This window comes from Mesocricetus auratus, unplaced genomic scaffold (assembly GCF_017639785.1).
Source record: "Mesocricetus auratus isolate SY011 unplaced genomic scaffold, BCM_Maur_2.0 Super-Scaffold_100010, whole genome shotgun sequence".
NCBI lineage: Eukaryota > Metazoa > Chordata > Mammalia > Rodentia > Cricetidae > Mesocricetus > Mesocricetus auratus.
In genome coordinates this window covers 39812641-39831174 of record NW_024429194.1, presented here as the reverse complement: position 1 = coordinate 39831174, position 18534 = coordinate 39812641, and the positions used below count along the sequence as shown (strand labels likewise).

At 34.9% G+C, this 18534-nt stretch overlaps 1 protein-coding gene across 4 annotated transcripts in view; it reads right to left on the bottom strand.

Annotated features, from left to right (window-relative positions):
- Nucleotides 1–18534, bottom strand: part of Erbb4 (erb-b2 receptor tyrosine kinase 4) — a 1016453-nt gene that overhangs the window by 273098 nt on the left and 724821 nt on the right. For all 4 annotated transcript variants that reach the window (XM_005070538.4, XM_005070537.4, XM_005070539.4 and 1 more), the window contains exons 10-12: nt 16933–17006; nt 15065–15155; nt 11944–12143 (exon numbers count right to left, since the gene is read on the bottom strand). In XM_005070538.4, the coding sequence (XP_005070595.1) occupies nt 11944–12143; nt 15065–15155; nt 16933–17006 (365 nt within the window). The remainder of the gene's footprint in view (nt 1–11943; nt 12144–15064; nt 15156–16932; nt 17007–18534) is intronic.

Genomic DNA, 18534 nt, shown 5'->3' with positions numbered 1-18534 from the left:
TTTTATTTTCCTTTGGGGAAGCTGTCAAAGCCATCAGTATGCATTTAACATTGTCTATTTTATGGTAGGGCATCATTTTTTGGTCTATTTTAACAATCTGCCTCTATTTTCAGATTTAGTACTAGTTCTACCCTTGTACCTAGTTTCTCCTACTCTCAGGTGCCAGAACTTTACCATATGTGAAAGCATAAAACTGCTGGGATTTTCTGTTGTGCTTTTCCATTATTTGACCTGAATGCTTTGGCTTCATTGAGATCCCAAGTCCTTTCTGCTCTCTGTTGCCTCTTTGATTCTTTATTCATGTGCCTAATAGCACAGAAGCTTTGAATCAAGGCCACAGTGTCTCATGAAAGAAAAACAATACTAAACAAGAAACCACAAGTTCTACTTTTGACTCATTCTTTCCAAACAACTAGGTGGAACTGAAGAGTGGAAGATTATTTTCTCTAAAGTGAAAGCAAAGCAAGTGTGCCCAAAAGGCATAAAACAAGAGGCCAGGGAAGCTACTCCTTTGAAATTCTTAAGAGAAAATTTTCAATCATCACCAAGAAGTCAACACACATCTGACCTCCCAGAGAGATCATCACGTGTGGAGCAGAAGAGCCGCTCACTGGCTTACAGTTCACAAGGCCATTGTAAGCCTCTGTAAAGAAACTGTAGCAATGCCGTTATTAGGAAACTTTTCACTTCTTCCGTGTTTTCTCCTGAAGCTGTAAAATAGATTTTTTCTTTATCTTGTCTGAATTGTAACTGTCTATTAAAAATTTGGAGAGGTAATAATGTGCTTAGTATTTTGACCTTTTGTAGAGAATATTGAACCTGCTTCCATTAAAGTAGAGATGAATTTAAAATAATGAATTTTGCTGCAGTGCTGAATGTGTGACAGTAAATGGATTAGCTCAAAAATATTGAAATTGAGCACCTGTCTATGGGCACAAAGGCAGAAAAAATTTCTTTCAATGTAGAGCAAACGTAACTACCATGTTGGTATTATTTATCATACATTGAAGCATGAATTTTACTTAGAAGGGATTTAGACAGGTAGCATTAATCTTTTTTTAATGCTGAAAAGTTTATTTAATATAGAGAAGTTAAGCTTTTGTGATAAGACAGACATAGGTTCATCTCTTTATTGCCTCATGAGCCATGTTGCCATGGGCAATTACTTTCCTGCTACAACTTTGTAAAATTAGTCATATCTCCCTTTCAGGATTAAGGTGAATATGATCATAATATTAGTATGGTATTTAATACATAGTTGTAAATTTTAAATAAACAATCAACCTATTAATTGGTGATAAATTTTAAAAAATGAAAATATATTCATGTACTTAATATTAAAATTATTTGCTTAGAGACCCTTTCCATCTTAGACAGTACAAGTTCTATCTTTTACCTCACCGGACGTCTGGCTACTTGTGTGCATTGACAGTGGATCAATAATCATATTTTTATATTCATAATTTTGAGAGATAATAGACATGACAATATCGAATAAGGTAGTGATGGAGTTTAGCACTATCCTTACCCTGAAAAGATGGCATTTGGCAGTGTCCAGAATGAGCAACCTATCTACTGAGATGGTTAAGATAATACGAAGAATTAAAGCAGAGGGGTCTGTGTGCAATTATAAATAGAGCTTCAGCCAAGAGATTCCAAGGAAAGAACTACATTTAAGTTTTCAGACAATAGGCTGGGCATGGGCAATGGTTCCTGGTAAGCACTTGAAGTAGATGCAGTTGGGTTACATACATCATCTGTTCACTGTTTTCAGGATATCTTGAAATGTTAAATAAGCTGTGTAAAACTTGTAACCTTGTTTGTCTTTTTAACAAGAGAAAAACAAAAACCAACACAGAACTACAACAACCAAACCCATGTGATTCACTTATAGACTCATGATTCCAGTTATATCAATGGGACCAACTTGAGAAAATGTTTTGACAGATCGTGATAGGGGGATAGTGATGATGATTTAGCTAAGAAACAATCAAAACATATGAAGTGTTACCCATGATACAAAAGTGGGGAGGTGCAACTCTCATGTCTGAGGTCTTTTTTTAGCCGACTCCCATCAGGGTCATTCTTTTTCTTTCGTAAAGATTAGGAGAGTGTAAGAAAAAACAGCAGTCTCAAGGAAATGCAAGTATAAAGTCCTGATAGTTGAGTCTGAATCCCTCCTTCAGCAGAACCTCAGAAACTGAGTTGTCTAAGACAACATAAATATGGTCTTTTGCAGTTCTGGATGCCCAATGTTGAAAAAAAATGAGTTTCAGTCAAGGCAACACAAAGGCTAATAACTTCTGGATGTTCCACAAGTTCAGGTTAACTCAACTCTTTCAGCCTGATAGGCTCCTTTGACATTCCATGGGTTGCAGTGACATAGTTAAAATATCTGCTTCTATGGTCACATCACCTTTTCCTTTACTGTAGTCAATTCTGTCTCTAACAATGAATGACACAAATGATTGTACTTCTGCCTCATCCTGATAACCTAGGGCAAAGGTTACAGCATTAAATCTGCACCATCTGTGGGTCACCTCTGTCTTTTAAGGTAACATTGGAAGATTGTGGATTATATGTATCCATTATGGGGGGCATTATTCCCTCTACAGCAGATACTAAGTTGTACTGCAGTAAGTCTTTGAGTAAGAAAGTTTAAATAAAGATCACAGAGGAGGATCATGTTATATTTTCATGGTCCTAAGTGTCAAAAATATTAAACAAGTGCTCCATGAACTAACTAGGAAAATAGGATTGCCACAACATGCCTATGAACCACAAAGGGTAGGTGAAATAGGTGTTGTGCATAGCATGTTCTGTTTCAAGACTCTTAGTAACTCTGATCTGTCACTTTGGTATAACCTGCGCATGAAATTCTAAAATATGAGTTGAGAGGAATGATATGTGGCCAAAATTAGACATTGGAAAGTCTTCCAATACTATTTGGGTATTGAGTTCATTATAAGGTACCTCTAAGGAAGAATATTAAACTGTAAAATGTTAAATAAATATTTTCCTGAAACCCATAAATGAATAAAAGTTAGTAACATAATATACACCATATATGTACTACTATTACTCAATAAGTAAAATATCATTAAATATCCCTTTTACTGAATGGGATTTTTTTAGTAATTACAAAATAAATATACCATTTAAAGGATATTTTTTAAAGTCTGATGTTTTATAAAATTGTTCTGAAATGTATTTGATGTTATACAACTGCAAATTTTCCTATTCTGATACATTTTGAAGGAATAAATATCTACAAGAAGAAATTATTTGTCCAGTCTACATGATTTTATGTATATTTCTTTTTAACTATCTTAGTATTTAAGAATTTCATATCTGAATATATTTATGTAAATTTCTTTCCCATTCCATCCACTCCAACTCCTCCAGTGCTCTCTCACTATCTCCTAGTTTAATGATTTCTCATTTAACATTATTTTAATGTGTGTGCACTTGTGTATACACATATGTATATAATCTTATGAATTCATTTAGTATTGTTCCTATGTATAGGTATATATATATATATATATATATATATATATATATATCTGGGGATGATCACTTAGAATTGGACAGCTTAACTTTATCTCATACATAGAGATAACAAATTCTTCCCTATTCAGCAGCCATTTACTGCCCAGGCTCTTCATCTCTGGTTTGAGCCCGTGTGAGTTGTCTCCTCTCTACACTGGGATATCAAATGTCATCACACAGTTCTTATTTAGGTGACCATATTTTTATGTAATGGTCACACCTCACTTTTTTTTTTTTTGATTTTACGAGACAGGGTTTCTCCGTATTGTTTTGGAGGCTGTCAGTCCAGCCCAGCCTCGAACTCACAGAGATCCACCTGCCTATGCCTCCTGAGTGCTGGGATTAAGGGCGTGCGCCACCAACGCCGGCCTCAGACCTCACTTTTACGTCTAACTATTACATGATATGGAAAGTAGTAGGGGAAGAGACAAAGTAGAGTTTCCCACAGACATCTTTTTCAGTATGGCATGGTATATACTAAGAATGCTGAATTAGAGGACACACAATAGACAGGTTTCTGTTAATTTCCAAAGGGTTTACTGATGAAACATTATGACCTGCATGGTTTAAAATGACAGAAAAGTTGTTTTGTAAACTTCCAAGCCAAAACCAAGGCGCCTTGAGTAGTTCTTCCCTCTCTCTCTCTCTCTCTCTCTCTCTCTCTCTCTCTCTCTCTCTCTCTCTCTGTGTGTCTCTCTCTTTCTTTCTGTGCAGCAGATCATGACTCTGACCTAACTTCCTGTGGTGCCAGTCACACTTTGCTATTATTAACTCATGATTGTATCACTATAATCACTACAATTATGTTTATCTTCTCTCTAAATTGCCACATGGTGTTTCCTCTATCTGTCACATTTCTTCTAAGGACACTAGTCACTGGATTAATGTTTTATCTTACATGTATAACTTGACTTTAGCATATATTTGGATCACATCTTTAATTATTTGAAGTCAGATTCCCAGACACAACTGGTCAGGATTTTCCAATGTCTTTTTTGGGGGGTGGGGCACAAGGGGCAACACAAAGCACAATGCTTCACAGAAGAGACTCAGGCCATCGAAGCCTAGGCACCTACATTTTAATATTTAACAGTTTTTCCTTCAAAATACTATAGCTACTCATCTAGAGGCCAGTCAGGTTACAGTACTATCATACGAAATGAAAGCTGAAACCTGCTGTGATACTGGCTTTTATCACTGAGAATTTCTTGATGCCTTTAGACATTTTAGGTTAAAAATTAGAAGAGATCTCATTTTTGAAACTAATCAGCAAAAGTAACCTCTAATTATTTTTGAAAAGAACATAGAGAGCATTTGAAGCATTGTTAGTAATTAGACATTGTGCTGTTTCAAATAAAATAAGGAAAAAATTACAAAGAGCAGTGTACTGATATTTACTTTGGTAATTTAGGAAGGGAGATCTTAGAAGTATAATTAAGAGTTTCTATCTTCTGATTACTTCAAAGGATAATATTTGAACTGCATCCTGATTTATGTACCTTATGGTTCACATCAAGCCTGGTTTAATGAAAAGTACAGTAGAATTCATTAATTGCTAAGTGAGCATAGGTGATCTGGTCTCAAGAACAGTTCCTCTAACCAGTTCAGCATTAGTTTGTAAATGCACTGGACTGAGATGGTGTGCCTAGCATAGGTGTATAAAACTAAAGATGGCAATGTAGAACTGTTAGCATGGTACAGAATTGCCTTTCTTAGCAGGAGTATCTAAAATTATAATTTTAAATTATGGTTAGTCATAAGTTATAACCAAAGTTTGCAATATATAGCGTACAAAAAAATTAGAGTAAGAATCACCTTGATAACAAGTGCATGAGATTTTTATAGGAAACAAAGTTCTTGTCATATTCTAGGAAGTAAAATATTTATTCTTTGGTTGCTATTGTCATGGTTACCAGTACAAATAGGGGAGTGAATGAAGAAAATGTTGCTTCGGATCCTGTCTCTGTCATATGCTTTTCTTTTTACTCGCCAACTCCCTCTGAATTGCATGCAGAACACACGGTGACTCACTGAAAAAAAGGATTATGTGGCCATCCAAGGAGTTTAGTGATTAACAAGTAATTACAGTTGTAAAATTTCTACTGCTAGCTGCATGCTCTGTGAGGTACAGGTAGAGTTCCTACAATCAAATGTCAGAAATGCAAAGACATAGAAAAATATAAAATTGGATAAAGCCATCCCTTTCTATCTGTCTTTCTGTGGTTTATGTATCTGCAGATGTAATCAACCTCAGATCAAAAGACAAACAGCTGCATTCACTTTCAACAGGTACAGATATGTACTTATTATTATCCCCTATATATAATACTATAGCACTGATTTGCACAGTGGTTACAATGAATTAATTATCATGAGTATCCTAGACATAATTTAAAGCATAGTGAAGGATATGCATAGGTTTTATAAAAGTATTCTGCTGTTTTATATTAAAAAGAATGCATGGCTACAGATTTTAGAGCTGTGATGAACTTCTGGAACTGACCCCCATGGACAACAAGTGGTGACTGAATTTCTTTAGCATTTTGGTAAAATACAAAACCAAAAATATTTACTATCACTACATGTTTTCCTTCTGAATCATTACCCAAGCTTTATACATTGTGACTTTTTTAAAGTACTTTGTCTGTCACTCATCATAATGCCAACCCACACCATGTCCCCATCTCCATAGGGTCACACATGTCTCCCCTCCAAACTTTCATTCCATCACTCCTCACACATCACTTTATCCCAGCCTCCAACTCCAGCAGGCACTCCCTGGGAACCTACAAGCCACTCAAGTCAAGGAAGCAGGTACTCTGACTCTAGATCTTCAAATCTCATTCAGTTTCTTCAAAACCAACCCCCAGTCTCATCCCAAGCTTTTTAACAGACTACCTGTAGCAGACTTTCCTCACTCTCTGACCCCATTCCCAGGGGACAAAGTAGATACTGGTAAAGTTCTGCTTTCCTTTTCCTGTGGATTCCCTAAACCCCTCCTAGCTATTCTCTATTCCTAATACCTAGGAAAACATTTTACCTGGAATCCCTTTTAACAATAATCATTAGGATCCCAAAAGAATTTCCTACCAGGTAACATACAGCCACCATACTCTCCTAAGAACTAGAAAGGACAAGAGAAGACCAGGAAAAAAAACACCAACTCAACAAACAAAATACCAAATAACAGCACCTAGAATTTAAAATTTTCCAAACCCAGATGCCTATATGTCTACATAATCAGTAACAGTCAGGACAAAATATTTCCACTAGAGATCAGCAACCTTATCACAATAGACCTTGAATATTTCATAATAACTGTAGTACAAGACAGACTTACAATAAAAAGACATAGACTTCAAAACAGCCTTTATTAATATGATATCAAGAAGTAAACATATTCCTTAAAGAAATCCAGGAAAACACAGACTGTGGAAGGAAATGAATAAAAGAGCTCAAGAACTTAAAATGGAAATAGAATCAATAAAGAAAACCAAACTGAGGAAAATTATAAAATAAAACATTAAGAACTTGAACAGGAACCTCAGAGACAAGCCTCACAAACAGAATATAAGAGACAGAAAGTATATTCTCAGGCATAAAAGACATAAGAGAAGAAATGGATACCCCAGTCAAAGCAAAAGTAAATCTACAAAATTCCTGATATGAAACAGCCAGGAAATCTGGGACACCAAGAAAATATAAGAATATAGTAGGAATATAAGAAGTAGAAGAAAACTGGGAAAATGGTGTAGAAATGTAGAAAGCATTTTTAACAAAATAATAGAAGAAAATTTCCTTAACCTGAAAAAAAAAGCAAAAAAGAATGCCTACCAAGGAATATGAAACATTCAGAACACCAAATAGACTAGATAAGAAAATAAATCCCCTGAGCACATAATAATCAAAACACTAAACACGCAGAATGGAGAAAGAATATTAAAAGCTGAAAGGGAAAAAGATCCAGTAATATGTAAAGGCAGACATTATAGAATAACACTTGACTCCTCAATGGATACTTTAAAAGACAGATGGACCTGGACGGATTTTATGCAGACTCTAAGAGACAACAGATGCTAGAACAGACTAACATACCATACAAAATTTTTTATCACAATAGAGAAAATAATATACCCCATAATAAAACCCAAATTAAGTAATATCTATCTACTAATCCAGCCAGAAGGTAACAGAAAGAAAACTCACATAAAGAAGTTAACTAAAGCCAAGAAAATGCAAAAAATAAATAATTCCAGAAAAGCAAACCAAAAGCGATGAAACATATATACTACTACCACGAACAAGAACAACACAGCCACTACACCACTATAACAGAGATAGAGCCTGAACTGGACATCTCTCATCTCCAAGTAAAGCTTTCAGTACTTTTCCAGTACCAAGAAGGAATTGTATCTAATTAACTTTTTGGTCAAAGGGTATTCCCCCAACAATGCTAGCTGTTGCTATCACATCAAGGCCTTATGGCTGAAGACAACACATGCAATTCATTAAACATGGAGAACTTGAGCTGGTGCTTAAGCAGAACACCTCTCTACTGTGCTTAGGTATTCCTCATGACAAAGGAAAAAAGTAAACACCAAACCAGGCACAAATCCTGCCTTCAGGAACCAGGAAATCCTCTAGAAGGGAAGGCAGAAAGAGTGTAGGAGCCAGAGGAGAGGGAAGACACCATGAAAACAAGTCCCTCTAGATAAACAGGATCGACAAACATATTAAGCTTGCAGAGACCGCAGCATCGTGTGCAGGACATGCACACGTTTTCCCAGTTTAGGACCTAGACATTAAAGGAGAAGTGGACATATGTTCCCATGCCTAACTTGGAATCTAACTATAACTGGTAATCACCTGCAACTGAAACCTCAGTTTCCTCCAATGTCAGCATGGCACAAGCAACTGCCATTTGAGAGGAGGGAACCTCAATTAAGAACACCTTCAGAAGACAGGGCTGTAAGCAAGCAAGCCAGTGGGACATTTTTTTAAAAAATTGCTTACTAATGTGTGATGGGTCAGTCTATTGTGAGTGGTGCCACCCCTGGGATGGTGGACTTGGGTTCTATAGAAAAGTTGGCTGAGCAAGCCATGAGGAACAAACCAATAAGCCATCCTCCTCTGTGACCTCTGCATCAGCTCTTGTCTCCAGATTCCTGCCCTATTTGAGTTCTTGCTTTGGCTTTCCGAAAATGACTGTAATCCAGGAAATGTAATCCAAATAAACATTTTCCTCTCTAAGTTGCTTTTGGCCCTCGTGCTTTATCACAGAAATAGAAATCCCAATGAAGACAGGCACAAAAGTAACATTCTCTATCGATGTTTCAGAGCTTTGCATATTTAATAATAAAAGTTGTAATGTGGAAAAGCTGTTTCCATATTGAGAAAAATCAATGATGGAATTTTATCTAATTATATTTAACTACATTTGTATAATAGTTTCTAAGAAATGAAATGTGCAAGCTCAAATATAACCTGGATTTTGAAGAGTTGTTATAAAATCCATCTCTTACAGTTTGTATGTAAGAATGTCTTCTTGTCTTTTCAGCAACTTCAAAAGACTCTAGAAAAGTCCACTAGAACTTCTCCCACATAGAGCTGTCATTCAGCGGGTAGCATCACCGCATGGGAGGAGGAGGCAGGAAGTGATACAGTCTTTCATGTGCTGCAGTTAGTTCTCAATCTCATTCTCTTCGATCACTGTGCCTGCTTTGAATTTTTTGACTTAAAAAGGGAACTTTGCTCGAGCCACTGTCACCCTTTTTGGATGAGGTGAAGTCTTTGTTTCTTGATAGTATTCTTTAAAAATCATTCTGAACTCCATGTCATCTGTTTAAAATGCTGCCTTTTTTAAAAAGTAAATTTTTATTTAAATTAGAAACAACCTTATTTTACATACCAATCCCAGTTCCCTCTCCTTGTTGTCCTCCCATGCCCCCCAACGACTCCCCATCCCATAGACAATCAGTGTGTTCATGGTGAGTGTATAGGAATGGTAGGTATGTATGGATCTAGAAACGTGTATTGTATGCTTGCCTCTGAATATGAGTTGAATGTTCATAGGAATGTTGATATACAAGCTGTCTCTGTCTATATTTAAGTGTTGTAACAAATATATATATATATATGTACCCATATATGGTCTATACAAATGTAAATATACAATAAATGGATATCTAAAAATACAGTTCCTTTAAAAGGTTTGGACTTCTCAATTGCAGAAAGTATTGTGGATAATGGGATAATCGGAAGGTTCTAGTCACAGCGCTCCCCACTGCAGACTCACTGTGACCACCAGCAGAATCAATTCTAAGGTCACATCAGAGAGCTACCAGATTTCAAGAAACAGTGCATACATATGATGTTTCTGCAGACTCATTGTGGTTTGACATTATAGTCCAAATTGCGATAAATAAATTTCATACAATAAAGCACTTATTTAAAGCTGTTATAGATAAAAATCGGTATTGTTAATCTGGTACTATAACACAACAAAATTGTCTCTTCTTTTTTTTCTGATTTTCTTTTTTTTATTTATTTTTCAGTTTAAATTTAGATTAGAAACAAGGTTGCTTCACAAGTCAGTTCCAGGTCCCTCTCCCTTTCCCTCCCCTCCTCCCATGCCCTCCCCCTAACCCCCCCATTATCCCCTCATTTCCCCAGGGAGGGTGAGGCCCTCCATGGGGGTGTCCATAGTCTGTCATTTCATACAGGGTAGGGCCTAGACCCTCCTCCAAGAGTTCAGGGTGAGAGTGCATCTCACATTGTTCCATGAGAGTCCAAAGTCCGTGTGTATACTCAGGATGGGTACTGATCTAATTGCTTCATTTCTTGCCCAAACTAAAAATTCAAATCTAAGTGTGCAGGAGAAATACACGTGTGGTTTAAAAATAGCTGAACTTAGTCTAATACTGAAATTTGCACAATACTGAAAATTTGAAAACTTAGATGTTCAGTGTGTTACCATTATCACTATAATTCATGATATGCTTCACTCGGCATGGTACAAAAGTTTGTAAATCTGAGAAGAATAGAAAAGCAGTGTATGGTTTACCGCAAAACTCTGCTATGTTCCACATTTAGTTTTCCTTGTTCTCCTTCTCAATTTTTTTATATGTCCACATACAAATATGGTATATAAAACAGGAATGATTTCAGGAAATTCAAATTCATTCACTGTGTTAAAAGAACAGGTTGTCTCTGGTTCTTTCACACATAATGTCCTCCATGTAATGACCAAACAATCATAAATAAATGGTAGTAAAACAACTTTATTTTGAATGAATAAAACAAAAGATATAGACTATGAATATAAATTAGATAAATATTTATAAGTTTGTATTAAGGATTCTATCGCCGTACATCTTATACTGTGTGGCCTGGAGGTATAAACAGAGAAATGTGAAGAACGAAGTTTCTGATCAGACCGAAAGAAAAAAACACTGTTGCCTCTCAAGAACCAACAGTGCACAAAGAAAATGATCCAGGGTGCAGAAAGGTGAGGGTTCATTTAATATAACCACGCAAACTTTGACACGTTAGTAGATATGTTTCCTGACTGTGGCAACACAGAATGTATAAGCCTGGGAATCCACCTAAAGTCAGAGCTGCTCCTGCTATAGATCTCCACTTTTCCTATAAAATAGCTTTTAGGAACAAAAGCACCCAAAGTATAAATGGATTTATCACAAGTTTTCATTTTATGAAGGTTACTAACCTAAGATGTTTTAGACTATGACTCAAACAAGATGGAGTTACCAACTTAATTTACCAAATACTTAATTCAGTATATGTAAATGTGGCTGGTCTCCTAAGACTGTAATTTTAAAACATCCTCTACTCATCATTTGTTCTCATAGACAAACTAGCATTACTTTATTTTTGATAAATATAAATGTTTATACATATTTATATTTGTTTAGTATATTTGTTAATGACTGGGGTATGTTTGCTTTAGATGGAAATCATGTACAAGTCTGCTTGTGAAAACTCCTTCCTTTGTGCAACAATGAACTGAAGTAATGGAACAAAAGTATTAAACAATACTGAAAATAGTAAAAGTGTATCTCTATATAAGTGCACTTATATAGACAGAATTTCCCCACATCTCACAACATAATCAAGGTTACCCAGCCCTCCCCTAATGTCATAGCGGGATACAAGGAATTATCCGGCATACTTATTAAACTTTTCAGTGTCCAGGTTCTCTTAGATGTATGGAATCTAAATCTCCAACTGAGGTTTCCAGATATTGGCCACGATGAGGGAACAGACAATATGCAATAATCGCCACTGTCTCTCTATTATTGGGTTAAAGGACAATGAATCTGGTGTTATTTTCTACTATTCAGAAGTTGTTTAAATTCCAGGTAGTGTACTTACTACAGTTGTCAGCTCTTCTGTTATCTCGGATCACTATTCTCTGGTTAATGGTGCTGAAGAGTGTTGTCCAGTTAATGGTATGATAATAACACAGGTTGCTGTTGTCAGTAATGTAGATATTGCCCGCACTGATCTCCTTCAAAGACTGGAATTGTAGGGAAGTGATGCCTTGTTGCTTGAGGATAAGCAGTGATAGACCACTAAAAAGAGAGAGGGGGAATTGGCTAATGAATAATTCATGAAATATACTGTAAAGTTCAATAAGGACATAGCATCTCACAACAAAATTAAAAATAATGGAGCATAAACAGAGAATTAATTGGCAATTCTGTGCTCAGATATATACTTAAATAATCATTTACTTTCCTAATTGCTAATGTTCATTTCTTATAATTATGAACATTGACAATATGTATATTTACCACTGACATATGGACTTACTAGTTTATCTTGTCAGCCTAAATTTTGTGTTACTCAACAATGAAGTTCTATACTCAGACTAAATATTTATAGAATAAATACAAATATAAAAAATTCTTTATAGTTACACACTATATATAATATGTTAAATCAAACTATGTAAAAATAGACATGCTTTCACATGGTAAATATTACAGAAAAATGTAACCTTTTAGATTTTGTTTATAAATATCATAAACCAAAAATTGTATCGGTTGAAGAATGTATAAAAAGATTAGAAATACAATGAGTGATAAAAACCTAAATTTTAAAATAAAAGATATTGATGAAGTTTAGATAGTTGGGAAAGACTCTGAAACTTAATCTACTCAAGACAAAAAAATGATTTGCAGAAAACTCCATTACAACATAGCCAACATTTTGTGATCTCTATTTTCATATTCTATTGTGTTTAAATCATACTTTCCACATCTTTTCATTTCAATCAACTAAGTGGTATAGATCTTCCTTTGGTAGATACAAACTCCAATTTCACTAATAATTTTAAATACATTTGGCTTTAATATTTAGAACTATTCTTAATTACAAAATCAAATTGTGTTAAATCACAAAAATGGAGTCATCATTATTCTGTTTTTTCACTTCCTTCCTAAACATCTGACTAGTTGACTACTATATAATTGTAATTCTTGGAGTGATTAATATTTTATTCAATGGATAATAAAACTTGTTTGCATATAGCACTTGAATACATTTAAGTCCTCATTTTCCTTTATTTATTAAGATCATTTTAAACCCTTTCTGGGATGTTTATGAGTTTCAGTGTGGCAGCTTCTTACATTTATATTTCCTGTTTATTATCTATTTTCCCTCCTTACTCACTTGTTTATCTTTTCTTTTCAAATAGTCCCTATTTTTTTCATATCCTGTCCTATCTATCTATCTGTCTGTCTGTCTGTCCATCTTACTATCTATTTATCCATCTATCTATCTATCTATCTATCATCAACCAATCTATCATCTCTCTATATCTATCTTTATATCTATCAATCAATCAGTCCATCTATCATCTATCTATTTTTCTATTCTGTATTGAAGAAAATACAATGTTAGTCTTTTGGGGTATAATATATTTTCTTTTATATAATTGTCAGGACCATGATTTCCGATTTCCTGTATATGACAAAATGATTATTCTTTCATATAATACATATGGTAGGCTTCTTCTTCTGTGTGTGTGTGTGTGTGTGTGTGCATGTGTATTTATACAACTTTTACAGTTTTTATTGTTTCGTGAGAATGTCATAAATGGATATCATATTTGCATGATTTCCACTCCAAACTTCACAATTTTTATTCCTTGATACCATATCAACTTATGAATTATTTTTATTTAAATAACATTGTTTTATGCATATATGTATGCATAATATATATATTTTTTTCTGCCTAGTCCATTTAGTGTTACTCATATGTATATGTGTTTATGGTTGAACACATGGGATTTGATAACCTTATCAGTGGTTCATCTTTGAGGAATAATGATGTTCCCTCTCTCAACAGCCTTTGATTGTCTAGCGTAAGATTTTCTCTATCCACATTGGGATTTCATACAATATTGTCTTTGTGTATGTTTTATTTAGTCATCCACTTTTGACAGGCCAAGCCATTCCCCAACTTGGTTATTGTATATAGTTCTTCAATAAATATAGATGTGAATGTATCTCTGCCCAACGATAATATTGGGAATATACTTAGAGGCATATAACCTGATTTTACAGTGCTACTATTTTAATGGTAGAGGAACCCAACAATGATTTCTCTTGTTGGTATACTAGTTTACATTTCTATAATTGATGTGGAATTCTGCTCTCCTCCATACTTGTTATCATTTAATATATGCTATTTTCTCAATGATCTGCATTTGACTGAAGCAATGGCACTATTTTCTACTTTTTCTCATTAGATAATGTTGTTTTTCAAGTATGTATTAATCATTTGTACTGCTTTTCAAACTTAGAGCTTTTGTATAAATAGTCAACTTTAACTGATGCAATTTAAAACAAACCTTTTTTAAAAAGTTCAGGTTTATTAAAGGATCATTTTATCATAAATTTAAGAAATTGATGCCATGCGTTGGTGGTGCACGGCTTAAATCCCAGCACTTGGGAGGCAGAGGCAGGAGGATCTCTGTGAGTTTGAGGCCAGGCTGGATCGACAGCCTCCAAAACAATACAGAGAAACCCTGTCTCATAAAACCAAAAAAAATTTAAGAAATTGACATTAATATTTGCCCAAATATCCTTCTGATATTTAAATTCATTATTCAGCACTAAAACTAGTGGACTTAGCCCAGCATAATCAACACCAGATGTGTGGCATAGGAGATGTAGTTCTGCCCTCCCGGTACAAAATTCAATTCCCAAACACCCAAGTCATTTATGAGTTATCTAAGTATATACTTTATTTTAATAAAAGTTAAACACAAACTACAGTTCTATAGGTCATATCTCAGGCTTCATACCTGGAAAATTTTAACATCAGAACCAGCAAAAAGTCACATCTCACTGGGAATTATTTCAGGAGTCTAATCTTTGGAATTAATCAGTAGATAAGTAAGACTGATACTTTTAACATCGAAGAACTTATGATATCCCCCCTTGTATTTGTGCAGCTTACGGCATTGAACACAGTCACTCACCTGTAGAGGACCCGTCCTCCAATGGTGACAAGGTTGGAGAAAACACTGAAATCTGTCATGTTTGGAGGCCAGGATTGTATGTTCAGGAAACCTGTAAGGGGTTAAGAAAATGAAAACTACTTTTGAAGCATCCATCGTATACTTATTCTTTTGTGATTAAGTATAATTCTATGAGTTTCTGGAGTAAACAATAAATAATGGTTAATGTCAAAGCATAGGACCATGAATCCATGTTTCTAAGACTCAGGGTTTCATAAAGGTGTATGTGTCAAATATTGAAATAATACAATTTACTTTACTGTGGTAGATACATACACATAGAAAGGTCACCCAATTAAGGAGAAAAATAGTTTTATTTTTGTGAATTCTTTCACCATTTATGTACCTACTATCACATCTGTTGTAGAATATTATTTTAAGGTGTGTTTCTTCTATTAGTGCTCTGGAACACTTGTTTAATGATGTAAAGATGTGTTGCTTTTGTTTATATCTCATTTGTTTAACTCTGTGAAGGTATGATTCTTTGACTGTCTAAAACACCTGATGGTCTAATAAACAGCTGACTGGCCAATAGTGAGACAGGAAAAAGAACAGGGGAGGGGGGAGGAGAACATGAGAGATCAGGAAGGTCAAGTTGGGAGAAGAACAGAGAAGAGCAAGGTAAGAGAAACCTTAATAGAGGGAACTGTTGCATACTTAACAAGAAACGTGCACTAGGAAAATTTCCAGGAAATCACTAGCATGACCCCAAATAAGAATCTAAGCAATAGTGGACAGACTACTTTAAATGCCCTTCTCTCGTAATGAGATTGATGACTACCTTAAATGCCATCAGAGAGCTTACACCCAGTAGCTGATGAAAGCAGAATCAGAGATTCACAGCTTAACACTGAGCCAAACTCCTGGAATCCAGTTGTAGAGAAGGAGGAGTGATGAGCAAAGGGGTCAAGACCAGGCTGTGGAAACCCACAGAAACAGCTGACTTGAGCAAGTGGGAGTTCATGAGCTCCAGACTGATAGCTGGGCAGCCTTTATAAAACCAAACCACATTCCCTGAATGTAGGTTTCAGTTGGGGAGCTTGGGAAGTCTATGGGGTCTCTGGCAATGAAATCAGTATTTATCCCTAGTGAATAAATGATCTTTGGGAGCCCATTCCCTATGGAAGGATACTCTCTCAGCATAGATACAAGGGGGAGGGCCTAGGTCCTGTCCCAAAAGTGACAGACATTGAAGATCCCCCACAGGAGGCCTCACCCTCCCTGAGGAGTGGATGGGGGATTGGGATGGGAGATGATGGGAGAGGGACTGGAATTGGTATGCAAAATTAGATTGTTTTTAATTTAAATAAAATTAATTTAAAAAATTGAGGCAAAGAGTAAGAGCATAGAAACAACAACACATGTCTGTATTTACTTAGAAGTCTACGCTATTTGTGTTTAGCTCTAACCTATCTCATCAGGTTTTATTTTCTGTGATGTCAAGTTCAAATTTCATTCATATTTATGAACCTCTAAGAGTTATTAAAAGGGTTTAAAAATAGTGAATGCTAAAAAAATGTCATGTAAAATGAGTGCTATATATTCTCTGTATTAAAGTGTAATTCTTATGAGAAAATAAATTGCAACACAGGTGTTGAAGAATCATAGTTCTTTTGGTATTTGTAAGCACAGTATTAACAATATTTCACAGTTTATATAATTCTACTGGTTTTAAAATACAAAAGCTAATGAGTGTTCAAAATCATGTGAGATTTTACAAAATAGAAATTCTCTGGAAAATTGATTGGCTGTTATAAATATTATGTAATTATTTAATGAAAACAGAAGGTGGCAGAGTTAGTAGCAACATATATATAAATTTTAAGTACCTGTTATTTCTCTGACTGTCCGGAAGACATTTAGCTTCTCTGGGTCTATGGCTTCAATTGCATTGTAAGGGTCCCTAGAAATTCAAGAAGAGATGTAGCCTAATTTAAACTGATTATTTTTAGAAGAGGAAATTTTTGCTCCCATCTAAATAGTACATATTATTTTAAAAATTAACAAGTTTCTTAATACAAAACATACAAATTATGAATATTACTGAAGTACTCTTTCCTTATGAAAAATGCTTTCAACTTCAGTGTGTGATATGTTCTAAGGTTGTAATTTAAAAACAGCTAACAGACTATTTTCAGTTTTCATCCTCCAAAAATATTTTAGGTAAATATTGGACATGAAAAACAATTCCATAGTTGAATATTAAGCCCATCATAATACCAAATTATCTCAGTAATTAAAGTAATACGGTAATTTGAGGAACATATAGCATTTATTTAATTATTTATTACATTAAAAAGGCTCTCTGGGATGCTTGAAGAATTCATGTCTTCATGGAAATGTTAAATATTACACACTAATTACCTTTTTGTGAGATACTGTACTTTCTAAGAAGAGTGAACTTCAGCTTTTCTAGAAGTATGTAACACTTAAATGTGTTTTATTCTTCCTGTGAACACTTATCTCTGTAACCATTCGTGAGAACTTGCTATTTTTGATGGGGAAAACACAGAATACAGTAATTTCTTTATTCGATCTTAATAGGGTTATAAACCAAGATACGTTATAACACCACAACAAACCAGCAGGCATATGGCATAGTCACTGGAAATGGAGTCTGCATCCATGAAAAAATAGATTTGGAGGATCTTTATTTTCAACAACTAAGAGTTTCAGGTGGAACTTTCAAACACCTTGACTCTGGCTTTCTGAACTTGGTTCATCAGCATATTACCCCACACTGTGGACCATATCATCTCTTTATAAAAAGGCTTTGCTTTATTAAATTACTTTTCAAACTAAAAAATGCAATCAATGCAATGTACTACAAGTTAAATGTGCATGGAAGCTCAGATGCTGGGTACTGCTGAGACTGAGAAACCATAGGGACATTTTTCCATAACTCGAAAAAAACCCTATTGATTGTGGATATTCTCAGTGTCATATGAATATTTCTTAAAAGCTTAAACGTTAATGTCAAGTTCTCCAAAAGTTGAATTCTTTCTCTCTCACAGGCACTCCCATACATACATGCATTTATGCATGTATGTGTATATATGCACATATGTATGTATTTGTGTTGCATATGATCATTCTTTTTTTAGCTTTTTTTTACTTTAATATTAAATAGCTTGCTTCACATGTCAATCCCAGTTCCCTCTCCTTCCCCTCCTCTCACACCTCCCCACCATCTCCCCCCCCAGCCTCCCACCCTATCCCCACTTCCTTCTACATAAGGGATATCCAGAGTCTGTATATGACCATTCTTTTAATGTTTACATATACAAAATTAATTGAAACATTTGACAAAACTTTAAACTTTAAAATTAATTTGTATTTATTGTTTGAAAATTTCATACATAAACAATGTATCTTGATCATATCCACCCCTACTCCCTAATTCCAGTTTCCTCTCCAACCCATCCAATACA